Here is a 16,507-nt window from a genome sequence, read left to right as displayed (position 1 = left end):
AGCATAGCATTACACGCATTGTTTACATTTTCATAGTCATGCTCTTTTCGTCCTGCAGCTGTTAGTGATCCATTTTAAAGTAACTTATCTTTTTTAGAATTTTGTATCCATGTATCAAAATGTAGAGTATTTTTGTAAGACTAAACTTTTTTTTTTTTTTTTTGGGTTGATGCTCACAGCACAGAATATCATTGCTGACGTGTGTTTTCTCTGATATGAAGGGCAGGTTCATTGTGAAGTGTGTGACTGAAGTTAAGACTTGTAATTTAACGCGAACATCTTTGAGTTATGTTACAACTGTATTCTACTGTTATTGACATTGAATTTACCCAGACTGTAGAGCATAATACCTGAGCTAGAGTTTGTGTGTATATGTGTGTGTGTGCGTGTGTGTGATTGTTTTTAATTTTTTTTTTTTTTCTTTTTTTGTTAAATGTCATGCATCTCAAATGGCACTTTGACTCATCCATTAACTGTAGATCAGGTTAGAGTGCAGTAGTGACGTTTCCAAGCATTCCATTCCTCTCGGTTCAGGAGAGTTTATGAGCACACGGTGTTTAGCGGAGGGAGTTTCGGAACAGCAATGCCTCTAAAAGCCATACCAACACAGAACGCCAACCTGTGACTTCAGTCTCATGAATGTAAATTTTACCTCATGGTGTGGATCTGCATCTACCATTGGACCAATTCCACTTCTAGAGAACGCACTCTGAGGCAGGCGGGGGTGGCACCAGTTATCACTTGCGTCACTCAACGTTTATCAGAAGGTTTTGGGTTTTTTTTTTTTATGTCTCGGATTTTTTGGAGTAATTTCACGCCAACCTTTATCACGTCCGGCCCTTTCATTTGAGCAAACCAAGACGTTTCGGTCTGACTCTTCTAATAAGCCACTTCCACCTTAAAAAAAAAAAGAAAAAGAGAAGAATAAAGTTGATTTTAAAGGAGGGTTGAAGAGAGCACACAGATCTTTCGGTAATATCGTTTTTGTCCTGTCATGTAAAATGAATATCCATGTATATTTAAATGTGAAATATACTGCAGGGGTATCTTGAATTTCAATTGTGATGCTTTCATCAGAACTTTGTGTGCCTTGATAACTTAACCGTTGCTCTGCTGTGTTTACTGGTGTCCCTTTTGTGTCATTGCTCCTTGTCCTTTTTATTCTCTAGGACTGTTTTAACATCAGGACACTTTTCAGTGGTTTTGATTTTTTTTTTTTTTTTTTTTTTCAAATTTTATCAACGCGAGCATAACCATAGTTTGAACTAATATATTTTAGCGTTAACGTTTTCTCGATCCGTTGCAAGATATCCGAGTGACTTACTCCCAACATGAAATTGTGCAGCTTCACCAGTGAATCGTCATCTTGTTTGTTTTCTATTGAAAATGTTTTTTGTTTTTGTTTTTTTCATGCCTCATGAGATTCGTACATGTGAGGTAAAAGGGACAAGACCGTGGAGATTGTTTATCGGAGAACTTTCTTGTGTTGATGTGCTTTGTCAACATTACTATTGTTGCTGTGAAATGCTTGATCAAAAGGGGCAACCATGATAAATTAACTGTTAATTGCCAATAGTGTGAGCTGTATCTTGTGTGTAATCAGTTTGCTCACTTTTACCTAGTTCGCTTTCTATTTCACATTCTCCAACAGTTCTGTTGTATCCGTTCTGTGTAGCTTGAGCTTTAGTATCTAGCCTTAAGACCCTGCAGTAGGGATAAAGGTCAACCCCAACGTGTTATCATACATCTGAACTATTATTAACATGTATTTTGCCTTTGTCTGGACATTTGTATACTCTTTTGTTTATATCTGTAATCCTGCTGCTACAATAAATGAATTGATTTAAAAAAAACAAGTCTTGTTGGGCTTTTTTTCTGATGAGTTAGTGTTTGAAGAGTAAACACAAGGCTCTGTGCGTAAACCAGTTTATATTCATATTTTCAAACAAACATTACAAAGAAGTGACATTTCAGATTGCACTATTACAAACACACTTATCGTGAACAAGTCCCCGGTGGAAAACAGCTCTGCCTGTTTTAGATGTTTACTGAAATACATGATTCACAAAGTCTGATGGAGACCAGCTTTTTTTAATCGAGTGTAAGAGGGAGACGGCTCAAGCATGAGGTGGTTTTGGTCCACAGGATCAGAAACTATCACACTGTGCACGAGCAGCAGAAGAAAACTGAATATAATTAAAATAATCATTGTTTAGTAAATTATTTCTACCCTCATAAGAGTATATAGTTTCACACAAACCCTTCACATTTTTAGGTAAAGTTCATAGTTTGCTGATCTTTTGATGTAAAATCTGCTGAAAGAAGGACAACGGATTCTCAGAATCAAACCCAATATCAAACTCTGGTTTTCTCTTGAGCGCCAAGGCAGCAACCATTATGGCCAGAACGGCAGTCAGTCCCCAGATGTGATGCTGGATTCCTGAATCGGGGTCCAAAAAATGGAATGAATGAAAATGCCGAAAGTCACCATGGTGGTCCTTCTCTCTGGTGAAAAAGTCGAGTGGGACGGTGAACACTGCGCTGACCTCTGCTGGATTTGGACTGGGACTAAAAGCTTCATCTATGAAGCCAACAATCGGAGTCACCAACAGACCGCTCTGTCGACAAAAAGAAAGAGATGGGCTTGATGTTTACATATCATTTTTTATTTTGCAACTTTTGCTACATTTTCCTTTTTTCTTTAACCTTCTGGTGCTGCTGAGAAATGCAGATATCAGTATGGGATCATTAAAGATAATCTCATTTTAAAGCAGCTGATGCTATGGAAAGCTATTTTGTGAATTAATTTCAAACAACATTGTGTTGATCATAGAGCAAGCTCTTTCTCAGGATTGCATAGGAAGAACAGGGAAATGTCAACTCCATAAGCCAGCAGCTTCTCATGACAACATGTTGACATTTATAAATAATTGAAGAGAGTACAGTATCTACTTCAACACACACATATATTGGCAGAAATAAGTGTTTTGCTGTGTAATCTACAGACTTTGAGGAATGTATGAATTAAAATGAATTCCTCTTAATCTAAATTTGGCAACTTAAAAAAACTTCAGTTCGTTTTTTTTACAACTTTGTAACTATCTGAGTAACATCATTAAGCCAGTCATTGTGATGATGTATGAACAACACGGACCTAATTTCAAATTCCAGGTCGACAATGCTCCAGTTCATCTAGGTCCTGTCATAAGGGAACGGCTGCTGGAGACTTGGGTACCTCAGATGGCGTGACCTGCACTTTCTCCAGATCCGAATCCCACAGAAAACCTCTGGGATCAGCGGAGTCACCATGTAAAAGTTCATAACTCTGCAACCCGGAACCTCAATGACCTGAGGACCATCCGTCAACAAAAGTGGGATGCCATGCTTCTGCAGACAATTGGTCAACTTGTCAATAACATGACACATCATTGCCAAGCTGTAATTGATACTCAAGGGCACATCACATTTTGGTTGTGGTATCCCTGCCACCACTGTTGTTAGCTTTTGTTTCAATAAATTGTTTAAGATGAGGGAATTCACATTGCATGCTCTGCTTAAATGCCCTATTCTAAAAGACTAAAAATTGGCTATTATGACCTCTAACTTCTCTGATGTGTCTGTTTCTCCTCACACGTTCCTTAAAATGACCTTCCCTTCAACAGAAAATTCAAATTTAGTGTGTGATCTTGGGATTTAATGTTTTTACCTTACTTATGACTGGGAAGAGTGTGCAGACCACCTGGACCTGATCAGGCGGCAGACCTATCTCCTCCTGAGCCTCTCTCAGAGCTGTGTCAACATCATCCCGGTCGCTGGGGTCTCTCTTTCCACCTGGGAAACAAACCTCACCAGCGCCGCTCCTCAGCTGGACAAAGGCAGAAAAATAGCCAATCTGAGGTTCGTGTCACAGAAAGATTCGAGTCTAAACCTGTGCGACACCAGTTCATTTTACCTCTTTTGATCGGAGGGTCAACAAGGTGTGCAGCTCTCCTCTTCTCACGAACAGAGGGATCAGCACTGAGGCTTTGGGCAGCGCAGGTAGATCAGAGAACTTTTCCCCGATGTCAAACTGCTTTAAAATAGATATAGTTTTCTCTTTGATGTGCATGGTAGCGCCTAACCGATTGCTTTCTGGCAATAGTAGACGGAGCTGTACTGTTTATAATTTGTATTTAAGTTGAGGGGTAAAGTGCAGAAGACCCACAGTCCTGTCACAAAGCTAATGTTAGCGCCACAGCTAACATCTATCGGTCTAGCTTCATTCTTATAACTATTCTTAAACCCGAAAAAATAGGAAACAGTGGTTTCGCAACTTCATCAGTATTCCGCCAACTAAAGCACAGGTTTAACAAAACGTTTGATGAGCTGTCTCACAACACTCAGCCGTGGACCCATGCTAGCCCACATTTAGCATGTTCCGTGTTTAATGTTTACTAACAGCAAAGGTAAGACCCGCCCCTTCTCACTTTCTATTGGCTTAGCCTGATACTTGATTTAATACTGACCAATCATTACATTTTGAAGCCAATGACGTACAGAAACAGGTCTGCGATCAACAGCCAATCAGAGATAGGATGGGGCTGTCGTGCCACAGTGCAACCTACCTTGGTAGGATGCATCATATTATAAATCCCACTCTGAACAGTTTATCCTTTATCTTTCCTAATACAGAGCCTGTTGCAAAACATTTCCCCGATACCAAACTCCTTTAAAATAGCCTTTTTTCTTTCATGTGCATGGTAGCGTCAATTTTTGATGTGTTACTATTTTTAAACAAACTGTGTGCTGCAGTCACGCGCCCCCTTCTGGATAAAGTGAGACATTGCAAAAGTAAGCAGAAGACGAGGTGTCAGGGATTTGTATTGCTGTAAACAAGTCATTGATGAAGACATCGGGTATTGAATAAAACTTACAGTACAGTACATTGTTATGGCATAATGATAGGGTGTATCAGCATCAAACAGAAGCATGTATAAACCAAAGGCTGCTAACATCTGTACGCTCTATCTAAAAGCCTGAGAAGTGTGATTTAAAAAGCAAATAATTCACATTCTGTATCTGTTACCAACAAAAACACTGCTAATTTCTATACATTTAAAAACTGTTGAATAAATAAAATTGTAACAACTAAAATATTCATAGTATCTATTAGTTATCCCTGTTTTTCACAAAGGGGAAAAAAAGAAACATTCTTCTAGACTCTTTTAATCCACAAGTCACATATGTGGATTTTTGTTGATAGAAAAATAAATAAAATTCAGAACACAGCAGAGCTCAGGAGGGTCCTCACAGTGGTCCTAGTCTTCAGTCATTCCCACATGGCATTTGCGTCACACTTTGTACTTCTCCTTGGCTTGATCATTCAATATACAGATATGCTGTGAAAACAGTGAAAGGATGACATCTTTAAAGCACTTCTGTAGTCCAGGAGTTTTCTGTTTAAGGCTGGTTCTGCTTAGTTTTACACTCTTAATTTCAGGTAGTTTCATCGATATATGATGATGTACACTCTTTACTGGATGATTATGTAAAGTGATGCTGATAAATGTTCAAGAGAATACAATATTTTTAACAGAGACTTCTGCATTTCCCCATTATGAAAGGCCCTTTGACAGCATACACTCTGGGAAAACTTCTCAAACAGGTTGGCAGTGATCCAGCGTGAAAAACACGAGCACCCTGAAACTGCAATGTTCATATCAGTACTCACACATTCCATTATTTACACCACTTCATCTCCTATGAAAAAAGGCCGGATATACTGTTGTAGATTATCATATGGAGAAAAACAGTTCATGGTAATAATTAAAGCTACACTTCACATAGAAATTAATGACATGTACTGTGCATACCATGGGTGAAATATGGACTTGGAAAATATTAATTGGAAGGTCTGTGCACAAACTCACACTGAGATCTCTGAAGTATTCATTGTAGTCCAGAGCGTAGCCCACCAGAAAGGCATCCGGCACTTCAAAACCAATGTCTGAAATAGAAATGTAGAAGCTACTGATGCAAATTACATAAAGAAAACAGGAGCTGCTTTTAGTTGCGGTGGAGTCAAACTCAGAGTCACTGATTTCAGGAAGCTCTGCTGTGAAAATGACAGATGTTGCTCTTTTATGGTCTCTGTGAGGCTGTACTTTAGCCGTCAGTGCTGTACATTGGGAAGTCAAAACACTTACAGTAACAGCTGTCCTTGAGGGACAATCTTAAAGAGATTATCCAACTCAAACCTAAAAGCATTACATAATCAGACGGCGTGAGCGGAGGGTTTATCCAGCATGCATTAGTATGTAAGTGCCAGGCTCGGCTACATTTGGAGTAGATTTCCGTGAAATGCATGTTAATCCTTTTCATTAAACAAATAAAAATCTCGCCAGGCTCTCAAAGAACCACACATACATGTTGGGTTTCTACAACTTATAGTTTCAATTTCTGCAGACTTAAGTACAAGTTCCTTAAGCCTACTCATAGTCTTACTTCACATAAAATGCAAAAAATGAACTGATTTAAACAAAAGAAGGACTACATTTCATACCCAAGGTGATTATAGAGTTAGTTTTTGCAATAAGGATCAGGTCCACACCAGTATAGAACGGCATGGCCGACTCACACTGGTCATTGAAATGCATAAAATGAGAGCTATCATTGATTACCATATAGACAACATGTTTCTGTGTAAAATGAGAGAAAGAAGGAAAAAAAAAGGTGCTCACAGTCTGGTCTGTACCCTGAACTCCTCGGGGTCCTCTTCACTAGAAGGCTGCAACGACAAGCAAGAAAATATACGACTTGTGAAGCAAAGCTGTTGGGAAGAAAATGACCTGTCAGAGCCAACAAATTGCTGTCAAGACAAACTTTACACAACGCAGGTATTTGATCCTGTTAAGACGGTTGAATGGTCGTCTTGGCAGACCTGCACAACACCGTCAATCACCACCGACAGCTCAAGATTAGCCTCATTGTTTAACACAGATTAAAATACAGCCCATTTCAAGAAGACAAATACAAAACAAAAAGAAAAAGAAAAATCACAAGATATCATTTTACCAAGAAGAAAAGAAGATAGCATGGTAAAGTTCAGACAAAAAAACATCAGTAAAAGAAAGTATGACAAACTATTTGCATGGTTGGGTACTACTAGTAAAGAAAATGTTTTTTTTGTGAAGATGTTAGATTTTAAAAGCCATCCCTTTAGTCTTCTCTTACAGGTAGACAGGAATGGGAAATCAGAGCTGAAGGTTCTCGAGAAGCGACAGAAATGACCCAACCCATTTAAATGACATCGAATGCAAATCAAGTTTCTATCTTTGGCACAAGCATCAGAGGAGTCGCTTACTGGTTCAGCACATTTCCTGTTTTAACCAGCTCTCAGGAATACATCAGAGAAATGGCCTCTACCTTCACAGTGCAGTTAATAGTACGACAGATTAACTCTTAAGCTGCTCCATCCCCCCCACCCCCCCCAACCCCCAGCCACATCACATCTCTAATACAGCCCTAAAGGAGAGTGTCCATTAGCTAAGAGCTCCATCAGACGAACTGTCCTGTCAGACAGCAGAGCAGCCAGTTGTAGCCACAGTCCATAATAACGTAGATCTGATGGTGCAATACCTCACAACTTTAATCATTTTGGGATTACATTCATTCAGCAGGGAGAGCAGCGTCTGCATCGTCCTTCCAGTCTCCACAATGTCCTGTGGGCAACACGGAGAGAAGATTTAAGAGGAAACATGACAGCTCTGCAATAGCGTGTCTGAGAAGGTTTCAAAGCAATGAAAGCAAAAATGAATGAACTCTAATGCAGTGATAAGTTTGACGTTATGGGTTCAGTCTTCAAGTCATTTGACTACACAGCAGCACACATATATCTCTGATAAGTAGCGACAAATTAAAATGCAACACATAATTAATAAGTGAACATGTGGTTTTTTTTCTATACCTTTCACAGGAATTTAAAATGAAATCAACTCACCTCGACAATCAAAACATTCTGCCAAAGGGAAAAAAGGACAATTATTAAACAATTATTATTAAAAAAAAAAAAGAAAAAAAAAGAAACACTTGTGCTTCTTTCTGATAGACCATAAAAGACTAACCTTTCCTGAGAGATTGGACAGCTCATCCCCTCCTATGACTTTGACATTGTTTGTGGACTTATCATTCTTCAAAACACAAAAGACGCAATCATTATTTATCCGAGGTTGACATGAAGAAAGTTTAAAAGGGGTTACAATCCCCACACTGAGTTTTGCAGCTCATTTCAAACTGGACAAAGATCAGTCATTCTTTAGTTTGCCAACTCTTCATTCTCCACAGGCAGTTCCAGAAAACTGAATGAGACAGGCAGCTTACACAGTAGCTCTTCACTCTGATGAAATCCACCGTCAGTGGGACTGATGTATCACTGTTCTGGTTCAGTGCTTTAATGTAGTCCAGCAGGTCTGCAAAGAACTTGTAGCCTCCTTTCAGCACACACAGAGCTACGATGTGGTGTCCTCCCATGTCCTGGATTATGTCTCGGGCCAGTCGCTCTGTCCTGCATCACAGACAGGAGAGGGGGAAAAAAAGAAGGGATTGTGAGTTATGGTGTTGCTGTAAACGCAGTGCAGCTCTTGAGGACAGGAGAGGGGAGCCGTGACATGATATTGCACTTAAAAGTAATTACTTGCCGGCATTTGGCTGCACTGCGGCCTGCCTCCTACTGAACACACTTTCAAATGCTTTTCTGCATGTCGGCTGCAGTGTTTTGCTTAAAGCAGAACTGAGACAGACGTTTCACAAAGCATACATCCTGACTTGTCACAGGAGGGAAAGCATGACTCCTCTCAACCTGCACGAACAGCTACAGGTGGAGCCGGTCCTGACTGCACCTGTGCTCTTCCTACATGTCAAGATGTTGGAGAGTGATTCTGTCAGGTTCACCAGAGACAGGGGAGTGATCTCCAGCTGCTGTTGACTGGCTTACCTGTCCATAATGAGCCCGTGGGGGATGATCACCCTGTCCAAGTCTTTCTCATAATGTCTGGGGACACAGAATAGGTCCAGCTCATGGCCCTTCTCGTCATCAGCGATCTAGAAGAAGAAGAAGAAGAAGAAACCATCTCTTCAGCTCATGCGCAAAAAAAAAAAAAAGAAAAAGAAAACTGAGTTAGTGCACGTTATCTGTCAGTGCCACTGACAGATAACGTGCGCCAAGGCGCATTTAATTTAACCGAAGTGAAGCCATGCCGCCTCCTGGCAACACGCCGCTGCCTCTCAACCACCTGTTTGTCCCCCGCGCCGCACGAGCCGAGGAGGCTGAGCTGGCACCGGGAGGCTCGTGTCACCTGCTCTCCATCGAGACGGGCCTGCGGCGCGCGCAGGGCGCGGAAACCACACCCTGACAAGTGGAGCAAGTTACCCCCCAAACAACAACAACAACCCGGACCAGGAGCGCGCGCTCACCTGCAGAAACGAAGCCATGTCTACCGGCGGTGGTCCGTTCCGTTCCGTTCCGTTCCGTTCACACGCGGAGAAATAAGTGAGGAGTCATGCTCCGGTCCTGAGTCGGAGGGGAGGGTGGAGGAGGGAGAGAGAGAGAGGGGGGGGGACGAGCAGCTCTCCTCCTCGCTGCCTGCTTCTGACTGCGCGAGCGACGCTCCTCCGCCGGGGTTTAACGCCTCTACGTCAGAATCCAGTTTACCTTCCCGATAATCGGATTTGTCAACACAACCTGAGTTCAACCGCGGCTCCCGAAGCGGCTCCTGCAGCGGTTCGTCTGAACCGCGGCGAAGCGCGACGAGCTGCAGATGACGCAGTTTTAAAAATATAACGGGGTGACAGTCTGGCGCGTGTGTGCGCGCGCACCACATCTGCGCCTCTCAACTGTAAATAACAGTTTATTTTTCTGAAATTTAATTCTTTCAATGAAATTTCGGCCAATAATTTTCTCTTCTAATAATCTCTAAATAATTTTGCCTATTTTGCTAGTCCTTGGATACCTGCTCAGCACCTGAACTGCTTTCAACCTGAAATGTGATACTTTAAAAAAATAACCTGGTGTTGATTCAACAAAAATACCAAAAAGAAAGCAACTTTACTTTGATGTGATTTTAAAAGCACACAGGAAGCCGCTGACAGGTTTAATTATGATTTTTCTATATATTCAACGGAAGTTAAACATGGCATTATGGAGCAATTATGTATTTGGAGCTTTCACCAACATAAAACACTATTACTGCAAATAATTTATAATTTCGCCAGCATCGCTTCTAAACAAAATTAAATACTGCCGTTTAGGCTAAGACTATGAGATCACTTTTGTATGAGTGTTATTGTACCAATAAAAAATTGATTTTGAGGCTGAGAAACACACCATTGTACTGACTGATGTCATGTTCACGTCTTGGCGCTCTCGAAGTGATAGATGTTTTTTTCCCCAAGGGTAATTGGGAAATGTCTTAGTGAGTGCTATCACTTTTTTTTTTTTTAACTGCATGAATAACATCTTTGAAGTAAGTCCATGACTGGAACGTGAATGCTGTACTTCTTGGCACATATCGGTGCAAAACTTTTGTTTTTAATGAAGCCAGTTAAATCAAAATTGAATATTCTTAGAGAATACCTTTTTCAAACAGTAAATTAGTGAGCAGCTTCTTGAAGCAATTATGGGATAAAGTTATGAACTAACTTTTCATGCATGAACTCGTTAATTTTCAACACTGTAGAGGAAACATTTAAATCAAGGAATTGCATCTTACTCTTTTCTATAATAATCAGAGTTCATCTAGCCTTGTAGAGAATGTCTTTGTTTTAATATAGATGCCTCAATATCTGCACCGATTATAAATTTTTCAAGCTGCCCTGAGAACAAACATTGAGTTTATTTCCCAAAAGCGCGTATATCATAAATAAAAAGTATCATTTCAAATATGAAACAGTACCAGAGAAAATAAAAAAAAACTTAAAAAAAAAACAGACACCTTCTTATATGATCCCAATTTAATGAGTGATCAGAAACAAAACATTTTTCTTCCATCTTACAAAAAGTAATACCAGGAGCAACTATGAAAACAGCAGAAACATGTTTTCACAGTCCAGAGCACAGAAGAGCAAACATCATCATCCCTATACGATAACAGTCTTTATGAGTGCCGTCTGAGGCCACCGGGCCAAATCTCAAATGACACTGTTCCCCATATAGAGCTCTACATTTAGCCCGAGACCCACATAGAGAGCGGTGACTGTGGACACAAAGTAGAGCGCCATCCGGAAGAGGGCGGCGTGATCTGAGAGCGGGACAACACTCATTTTTTCTTCTTGTCATCTTTCTTGGCACCATCTGCTTTGTCCTTCTCCTTGTCTTTGTCTTTCTCGTCCTTTTTCTCCTTGTCGTCTTTCTTCTCTTTCTTGCCCTCCTCCTTTTCCTGTCCTTCCTTTTTCTCTGCGTCTCTGTTGGAAATCTTGTTGTTGATCAGGTTGTGCAGAGCCACCACCGAGCGAATGAGCGAAGCCAGGTAAACCACCAGCATCTGGTCGTTGGTCTTGAGGTAAAAGGCTTTTGTGAACTCCTGCAGCGAAATACATGAATTAGCAACGTGCAAAATCATATTTATACTGTATCCACGTGGTTTGACACCAAGAATCAATTGAAAAATGGGTCGAAATTAGAGCCTTATTAATTTATATTCCTGCTGTGGGAGTTTGGAAAAATGTATGAAATATCTCAACAGAAATGTTCAAAATTATGAGGAAGCAGCAACATATTACATTTTTATATGTGCCATTTTAATGCTGCTTCTAACAAAGCTGGGACAGAATATTAGTTGAAAAAATTATATTTCATCATGACACTGAAGAGAAAAATCATCATTGTGATGATTGTAATTGTACAATGTTGCATTTTGACCACTAGCTGGTTTATCTGCCCACGAGGTTGTGTTCAGTGTTCATGATCAAGCTGAAATTCAGTCTGTCCATCACAAAACCAACTGAGCCAAGTCTAAGTTGTGTGTTAACATTTTTTTCGATTTTGACAAATAAAAAAAGATCTTGCTACTTCAAATGAAACAGAATTATGCTTAAAAAAATAATAATTCTCAAATAACTGAAGCATAACTAACAGATGCATCAGCATCTTACCAGCAAATTGACATCTGGCAGCAGGTTGAAGACATCCTGCAGCTGGTAGATGATCTGATGGTTGATGGGCAGTTTGCCTGCAGCCACCCGCTCCAGGTAAGAGCGGATGTCCAGCAGCTTGGAGTTGAGCCCCTTCAGGCCGTGAACCTGGTTTGTGATGCGTTGTGACAAAGTGCCCACTGTGGTGTCCTTGATGTCTCTGGAGGTGGAAAGAAACAGATGAGATGTCAGGCTGCATCAGTATCGGCCCTGGTGAAGTTTTAGTTCACTCCAAAAAACAGAAAACTCTTCAGTTGTGCATTGCTTATGCTAATCCACACCTGGGTGGGTCTATCAAAGTAAACCAACGTCTAATCAGGTGAAAATTGTTAAGTATTACAATAATATGAAATGCAAAACATACAAGCACTTATGTATACCACTTGTCTTTTTAAATACCAGGGATATTTTTTGTGCCTCAAATAGATACCAGCTACAACTGAGCTGATTTTTTTTCCTCCCTATCACATGAATGGCTTCAGTTTCCACCTGCAGCATTTCAGTAATGGAGTGGTTTATTGATTTTTTTTTTTTTTTGGTTTCTGTGCTTTTCACTTCTGCCCTGTGGCCATCAGGTTTGACATTATGCTGCAGTGAAATTATGAAGTCATACCGACTGGTTTTAATACAAGTTGTTTTATTTTTAAAGTAATACTTTAATCCATCATTGTTATTGGGGACGGTCTAATCACACGTGCATATCTAACTATACTGCACATGTGCTCCTCTGAAAGTCATTTTTAAAAAGCAGCTGGAACGCTGGTGTTATGTCAAATAACAGCCATAAATATTTACACCACTAAAAGTAGTATAAAAAGGGTCTCAGGGGTTAGTCACAAGTTCTTTGTCCAGATTTTCACCACTTCTCTCTGTCTTCCATGATCACAACACTCAAGAAGCTCTCTCCACACATTGTGTGATCTTTGCTACTTAAATATGCCAAATGTGGTGGTGTCTCAGAGAATAGGGCTCATTTTGATCACCATATTAACTCTCTTTTTTCATCGGTAAATAACTAAAATCTATCATTAAATTGAAACAAAGTTTTGTTTAGTACCTCAGCAGATGCTCTACTCCCACTTCCTCAGCTTCTTCAGCTCCAATCTCACTGGTGACGTGCTCAAAAGTCTTAGATGTTGGCGTGCCATCCTACAAATAGAGAATTACAACACCGAGTCACATTACTATCACAACAAACTAAACAAGTCAAACCATAATAACAGTTCCCCTTTTACTTCATGCGGTTCATGGCTCACTTACATCGTGTATCTCTTCCACAGAGATGTAAGCTTCTGTGGGCAGACCGAGATCTTTGGGCTTCACGTCGATGATCACTAAGACCTGGCAGGATGAAGAAGAATGTGTAAGAAATGTGTAAGGCAGTCATCATACTTATCAACATGATTAGTGTCAAGCTACATCCACAAACAGGCACACGACAAGATAAAGAAAAAGGAAAACAGTTACGTACCGAATTGGTACAGTACTGCTTGATCAACTCGTTGATGGCAATGTCATTCTTGTGCAACTTTGGTCCTGTGTGGTACCATCCCACTATTCTTTCTCTGGCTGGAAACCAGAAGGAATGGGTGTCAACAACTTTGACATCAGGAAAAAACAGCAACTGAAAACACAGGCAGCAGGCACCAACTTACCATTAACTTTCTTGAACATCCCATACATGTTCTCCAAGTAGTCGTGATCCAGAAACCACACTGAATCGTCCCTGTCATCTTCATCAAATGGCACTGAAAAAAACAGGCAACTGATGTAAGTGAAGGAAACATCAAATTTGTGTTTTTATAAAATGATGGCTTTAGCTAAATCAATTACTTTCAATTTTAGAGGAACTAGAAAAGTAATTCCCTTCATAATCAAATATTTGTCAAAGCTGAAAAACATTGGATTTGTTATCAGGAAACTTACCTGCAAAACTATTGGAGACATCCAGAACTTTTTTCTGCCACGAACCCAAAAGAACACCAACTACTCGCTTCTGGTTGCCCACTTTCCCTATCCTGTGGATTTACAGAAAAAAAAAGCAACATAGAGTAAAGTGTTCAGATTACAGTACATGTATCAAGCATAAATCAGGTATGTTTCATAAACATTGACCAGATCGTTAGCTAGGCGAAAGCTAACGTTAAGCTGTGGATCAGCACGAATTCAATAACGAAACATTCGGATGATGGCGTCAATACGATTCATGTAAAAATTAATTCTGGTGTGGTATTGCTTCATTAAATGTTGAAAATATGCAGTTAGTTGACGCTTTCACAATGCTAACTAGCTCCGTCACGTCTCCATTCACTCTCAATGGGACTCTGACTCAGCAGGGTTAGCTTAGCCTAGCTTCAGTCAGACCATTTCGGGCAATGAAACTACCAATACGGACAACAAAACTGAACACAAACATTAAGCACGCTGACCTGTTAAAGTGATCCACCACGCTGAGCAGAACCAGGGGGTGAACGACCACATTTTCTACCGCTAACTCCGGCATTTCTGCAGTGTCGATAAACAGCACGCAGCCTTCCTCCGCACAATGACGGCGACGTTGAGCGTAAGCTTGCGTCTGACGTCACTTCCGTCTCCTCGTCTCCCCTGACAACAACAGCGTACACAGTGGTGCCCTGGCTGCTATGGCTTCTATGGTAGGAGCCACAAATAGTTCATTAATTTTTCTCTCAGATAACCATTACAATATTTACTACATGTGTCTTTGTCACAATTGCAAGCAGAGTTCTTGCCTCAATGACAAAATTGTCTTGTTTTTTTCCATTTATAGCTTTGTGGGTTCTGAAAAGCTATAGGTTTCAGAATCTGTTGGTAGGAGATTTAAAGTTTTTGTCATCTTCTTGCTTCAACAGGCTGATGTTGAGGAGACCCTAAAGAGACTTGAAACCCAGGAAGGTGTGATCGGAACCATAGTTGTTAATTCAGATGGTCAGTTTTGGCTTGAGATCCATGCTTATACTGTCTCAACCAAAAGGAATACGCAGACTGAACACTTGCCTTGACCCTATGTATCTATGTAGCACAGCTAAAGGAGGCCTCCAACAGATTTGGTCTCTGGGCATCTGGTCTATATCTTTAATATCAATGACATAATTTCAAACCAATCCAAGAAACCCCAGATAGTCTGGAAACACAACAGACCTCAGGCTTGGGCATCACTTACGTACATACAACACACTCAGATGCCATGACTTTAGTGTCCTTATAGGCAGAACACATATAGGGCTTCACTTTGTGTTTGAGGGGCCTCATTTTATCAACAAATGCATCCTGTGTGCGATGAGGCCCAGAATGCTTGATCACAAAACATGTACATGGAACTTAGTGGGGTGAACAACTTTATTTACTGCAGCCCCTGCTTCCCCTTAACAGTCAGCAGCAAACACATAAAGCTGGAGTTTCACTCAGAGGATCAACGCTGAAATTTAACATGGAAAGTTTGCCATATTTTACACTTAATATGTAAATAATAAGATAAACTGCTGCTTACTGTTATCTGTTCAGACTGAGCACCGAGGGAGCACGATAAAAGGAACACATGAGTGACTTAATTATGTAACTTATTTAGTGTTCCAAGAAATATTCTGGGAAATATTCACCAAGGGCCCTGATAATTTAAATGGTGAATGGACATAGCTTACAGAGCACTTTCTACACAGCAGTAGGTGATTAACTGTGATTAAAACACACTTCGAATTGTAAATTGTGACTCTAAATTGTGCTGTTTGATCTTTGAAGGTATCCCCATCAGAACCAATTTAGATCACGGCACAGCCTTTCAGTATGCTGGACTGCTTCGAAACCTCTCCATGATGGCAAGGAGCACAGTCAGAGATGTGGACCCTCAGAATGATCTCCGCGTCCTGCGCATCCGCACCAGAAAACATGAGATCATGGTCGCACCAGGTGAGTGTATCGTAGAAATTGTGGCGTAGTAGACCTATTATCGGCGATACAGATATATTACCTAAGTGTGTGACTGCTCTAATGTAAGACTTGTGGTTCTCTTGATCCAGTAATTCTTTACCATTTTCTCTTCTGTGTTTCTGTAGAGAACAACTTCCTGCTGATAGTCATCCAGAAACTACGTGAATGAGTTGGCCTTTCCTACATGGTGCTGGTTTCACTGGGAAAATATTTTACAAATCAAATCATGTTGATTATCGTGCTGCATAATTTCTGTTGATCTATTTTTAACTCAAGCATGTTGTCTTAATTTACATGACACACTGTGTTTATGTATGTATGTTAATATGAACAAAGCTGCCTGTGTTTGCATGATACTTAATACACCTTCCCTGTGTGTTTCTGTTAATGTGTGCTG

General features: G+C 40.4%; 4 protein-coding genes across 5 annotated transcripts; 1 reads left to right on the top strand and 3 right to left on the bottom strand.

The window, feature by feature from the left end:
* Positions 1 to 824: 824 nt before the first annotated feature.
* nudt7 (nudix (nucleoside diphosphate linked moiety X)-type motif 7) lies at positions 825 to 4,445 on the bottom strand. The gene is made up of 3 exons (XM_030095589.1): positions 3,953 to 4,445; positions 3,707 to 3,865; positions 825 to 2,618 (listed from the first exon to the last, which is right to left on the bottom strand). Exons 1-3 carry the CDS (start codon positions 4,106 to 4,108, stop codon positions 2,283 to 2,285), a joined length of 651 nt encoding a protein of 216 aa, XP_029951449.1. The 5' UTR covers positions 4,109 to 4,445; the 3' UTR covers positions 825 to 2,282.
* A 396-nt stretch (positions 4,446 to 4,841) lies between these two features.
* Positions 4,842 to 9,781, bottom strand: hprt1l (hypoxanthine phosphoribosyltransferase 1, like). Its single transcript, XM_030095590.1, has 9 exons — positions 9,451 to 9,781; positions 8,972 to 9,078; positions 8,359 to 8,542; positions 8,103 to 8,168; positions 7,979 to 7,996; positions 7,618 to 7,700; positions 6,720 to 6,766; positions 5,910 to 5,986; positions 4,842 to 5,378 (listed from the first exon to the last, which is right to left on the bottom strand). Exons 1-9 carry the CDS (start codon positions 9,466 to 9,468, stop codon positions 5,331 to 5,333), a joined length of 648 nt encoding a protein of 215 aa, XP_029951450.1. The 5' UTR covers positions 9,469 to 9,781; the 3' UTR covers positions 4,842 to 5,330.
* A 1,185-nt stretch (positions 9,782 to 10,966) lies between these two features.
* On the bottom strand, positions 10,967 to 14,782 carry psmd7 (proteasome 26S subunit, non-ATPase 7). The gene is made up of 8 exons (XM_030095588.1): positions 14,595 to 14,782; positions 14,092 to 14,183; positions 13,821 to 13,913; positions 13,637 to 13,734; positions 13,426 to 13,506; positions 13,223 to 13,314; positions 12,127 to 12,325; positions 10,967 to 11,555 (listed from the first exon to the last, which is right to left on the bottom strand). The coding sequence occupies exons 1-8, from the start codon at positions 14,666 to 14,668 to the stop codon at positions 11,292 to 11,294; spliced, it is 993 nt and encodes a 330-aa protein (XP_029951448.1). The 5' UTR covers positions 14,669 to 14,782; the 3' UTR covers positions 10,967 to 11,291.
* Positions 13,493 to 16,382, top strand: LOC115391372 (dynein light chain roadblock-type 2-like). 2 transcript variants are annotated; one of them, XM_030095592.1, is made up of 4 exons: positions 13,493 to 13,528; positions 15,036 to 15,111; positions 15,922 to 16,089; positions 16,236 to 16,382. In XM_030095592.1, the coding sequence occupies exons 1-4, from the start codon at positions 13,493 to 13,495 to the stop codon at positions 16,277 to 16,279; spliced, it is 324 nt and encodes a 107-aa protein (XP_029951452.1). In that variant the 3' UTR covers positions 16,280 to 16,382. The 2 variants fall into 2 exon arrangements, with proteins under 2 accessions (XP_029951452.1, XP_029951453.1); XM_030095593.1 differs by lacking the exon at positions 13,493 to 13,528 and adding an exon at positions 14,688 to 14,819.
* Positions 16,383 to 16,507: the final 125 nt, after the last annotated feature.

This window comes from Salarias fasciatus, chromosome 7, assembly GCF_902148845.1.
Source record: "Salarias fasciatus chromosome 7, fSalaFa1.1, whole genome shotgun sequence".
Taxonomy (NCBI): domain Eukaryota; kingdom Metazoa; phylum Chordata; class Actinopteri; order Blenniiformes; family Blenniidae; genus Salarias; species Salarias fasciatus.
Note: the sequence above shows the minus strand (reverse complement) of the source record. Positions and strands in the feature narration are given on the sequence as shown.

Bases quoted from the DNA above. Each gene is read 5' to 3' on its own strand.
- hprt1l (XM_030095590.1), bottom strand. The intron at 8,169-8,358 runs GTAAGCTGCCTG...TGTGTTTTGAAG, and splicing joins TCAGAGTGAAGAGCTACTGT to AATGATAAGTCCACAAACAA. The intron at 6,767-7,617 runs GTATTGCACCAT...TTGTCGTTGCAG, and splicing joins AAAATGATTAAAGTTGTGAG to CCTTCTAGTGAAGAGGACCC.
- nudt7 (XM_030095589.1), bottom strand. From the start codon at position 4,108: ATGCACATCAAAGAGAAAACTATATCTATTTTAAAGCAGTTTGACATC. The intron at 3,866-3,952 runs GTAAAATGAACT...GCCTTTGTCCAG, and splicing joins TGACCCTCCGATCAAAAGAG to CTGAGGAGCGGCGCTGGTGA. The intron at 2,619-3,706 runs GTAAAAACATTA...TTTTGTCGACAG, and splicing joins TCTTCCCAGTCATAAGTAAG to AGCGGTCTGTTGGTGACTCC.
- psmd7 (XM_030095588.1), bottom strand. From the start codon at position 14,668: ATGCCGGAGTTAGCGGTAGAAAATGTGGTCGTTCACCCCCTGGTTCTG. The intron at 14,184-14,594 runs GTCAGCGTGCTT...GTAAATCCACAG, and splicing joins GTGGTGGATCACTTTAACAG to GATAGGGAAAGTGGGCAACC. The intron at 13,735-13,820 runs GTAAGTTGGTGC...TCTGGTTTCCAG, and splicing joins GATGTTCAAGAAAGTTAATG to CCAGAGAAAGAATAGTGGGA.
- LOC115391372 (XM_030095592.1), top strand. From the start codon at position 13,493: ATGATCACTAAGACCTGGCAGGATGAAGAAGAATGT. The intron at 15,112-15,921 runs GTCAGTTTTGGC...TGATCTTTGAAG, and splicing joins CATAGTTGTTAATTCAGATG to GTATCCCCATCAGAACCAAT. The intron at 16,090-16,235 runs GTGAGTGTATCG...GTGTTTCTGTAG, and splicing joins TGAGATCATGGTCGCACCAG to AGAACAACTTCCTGCTGATA.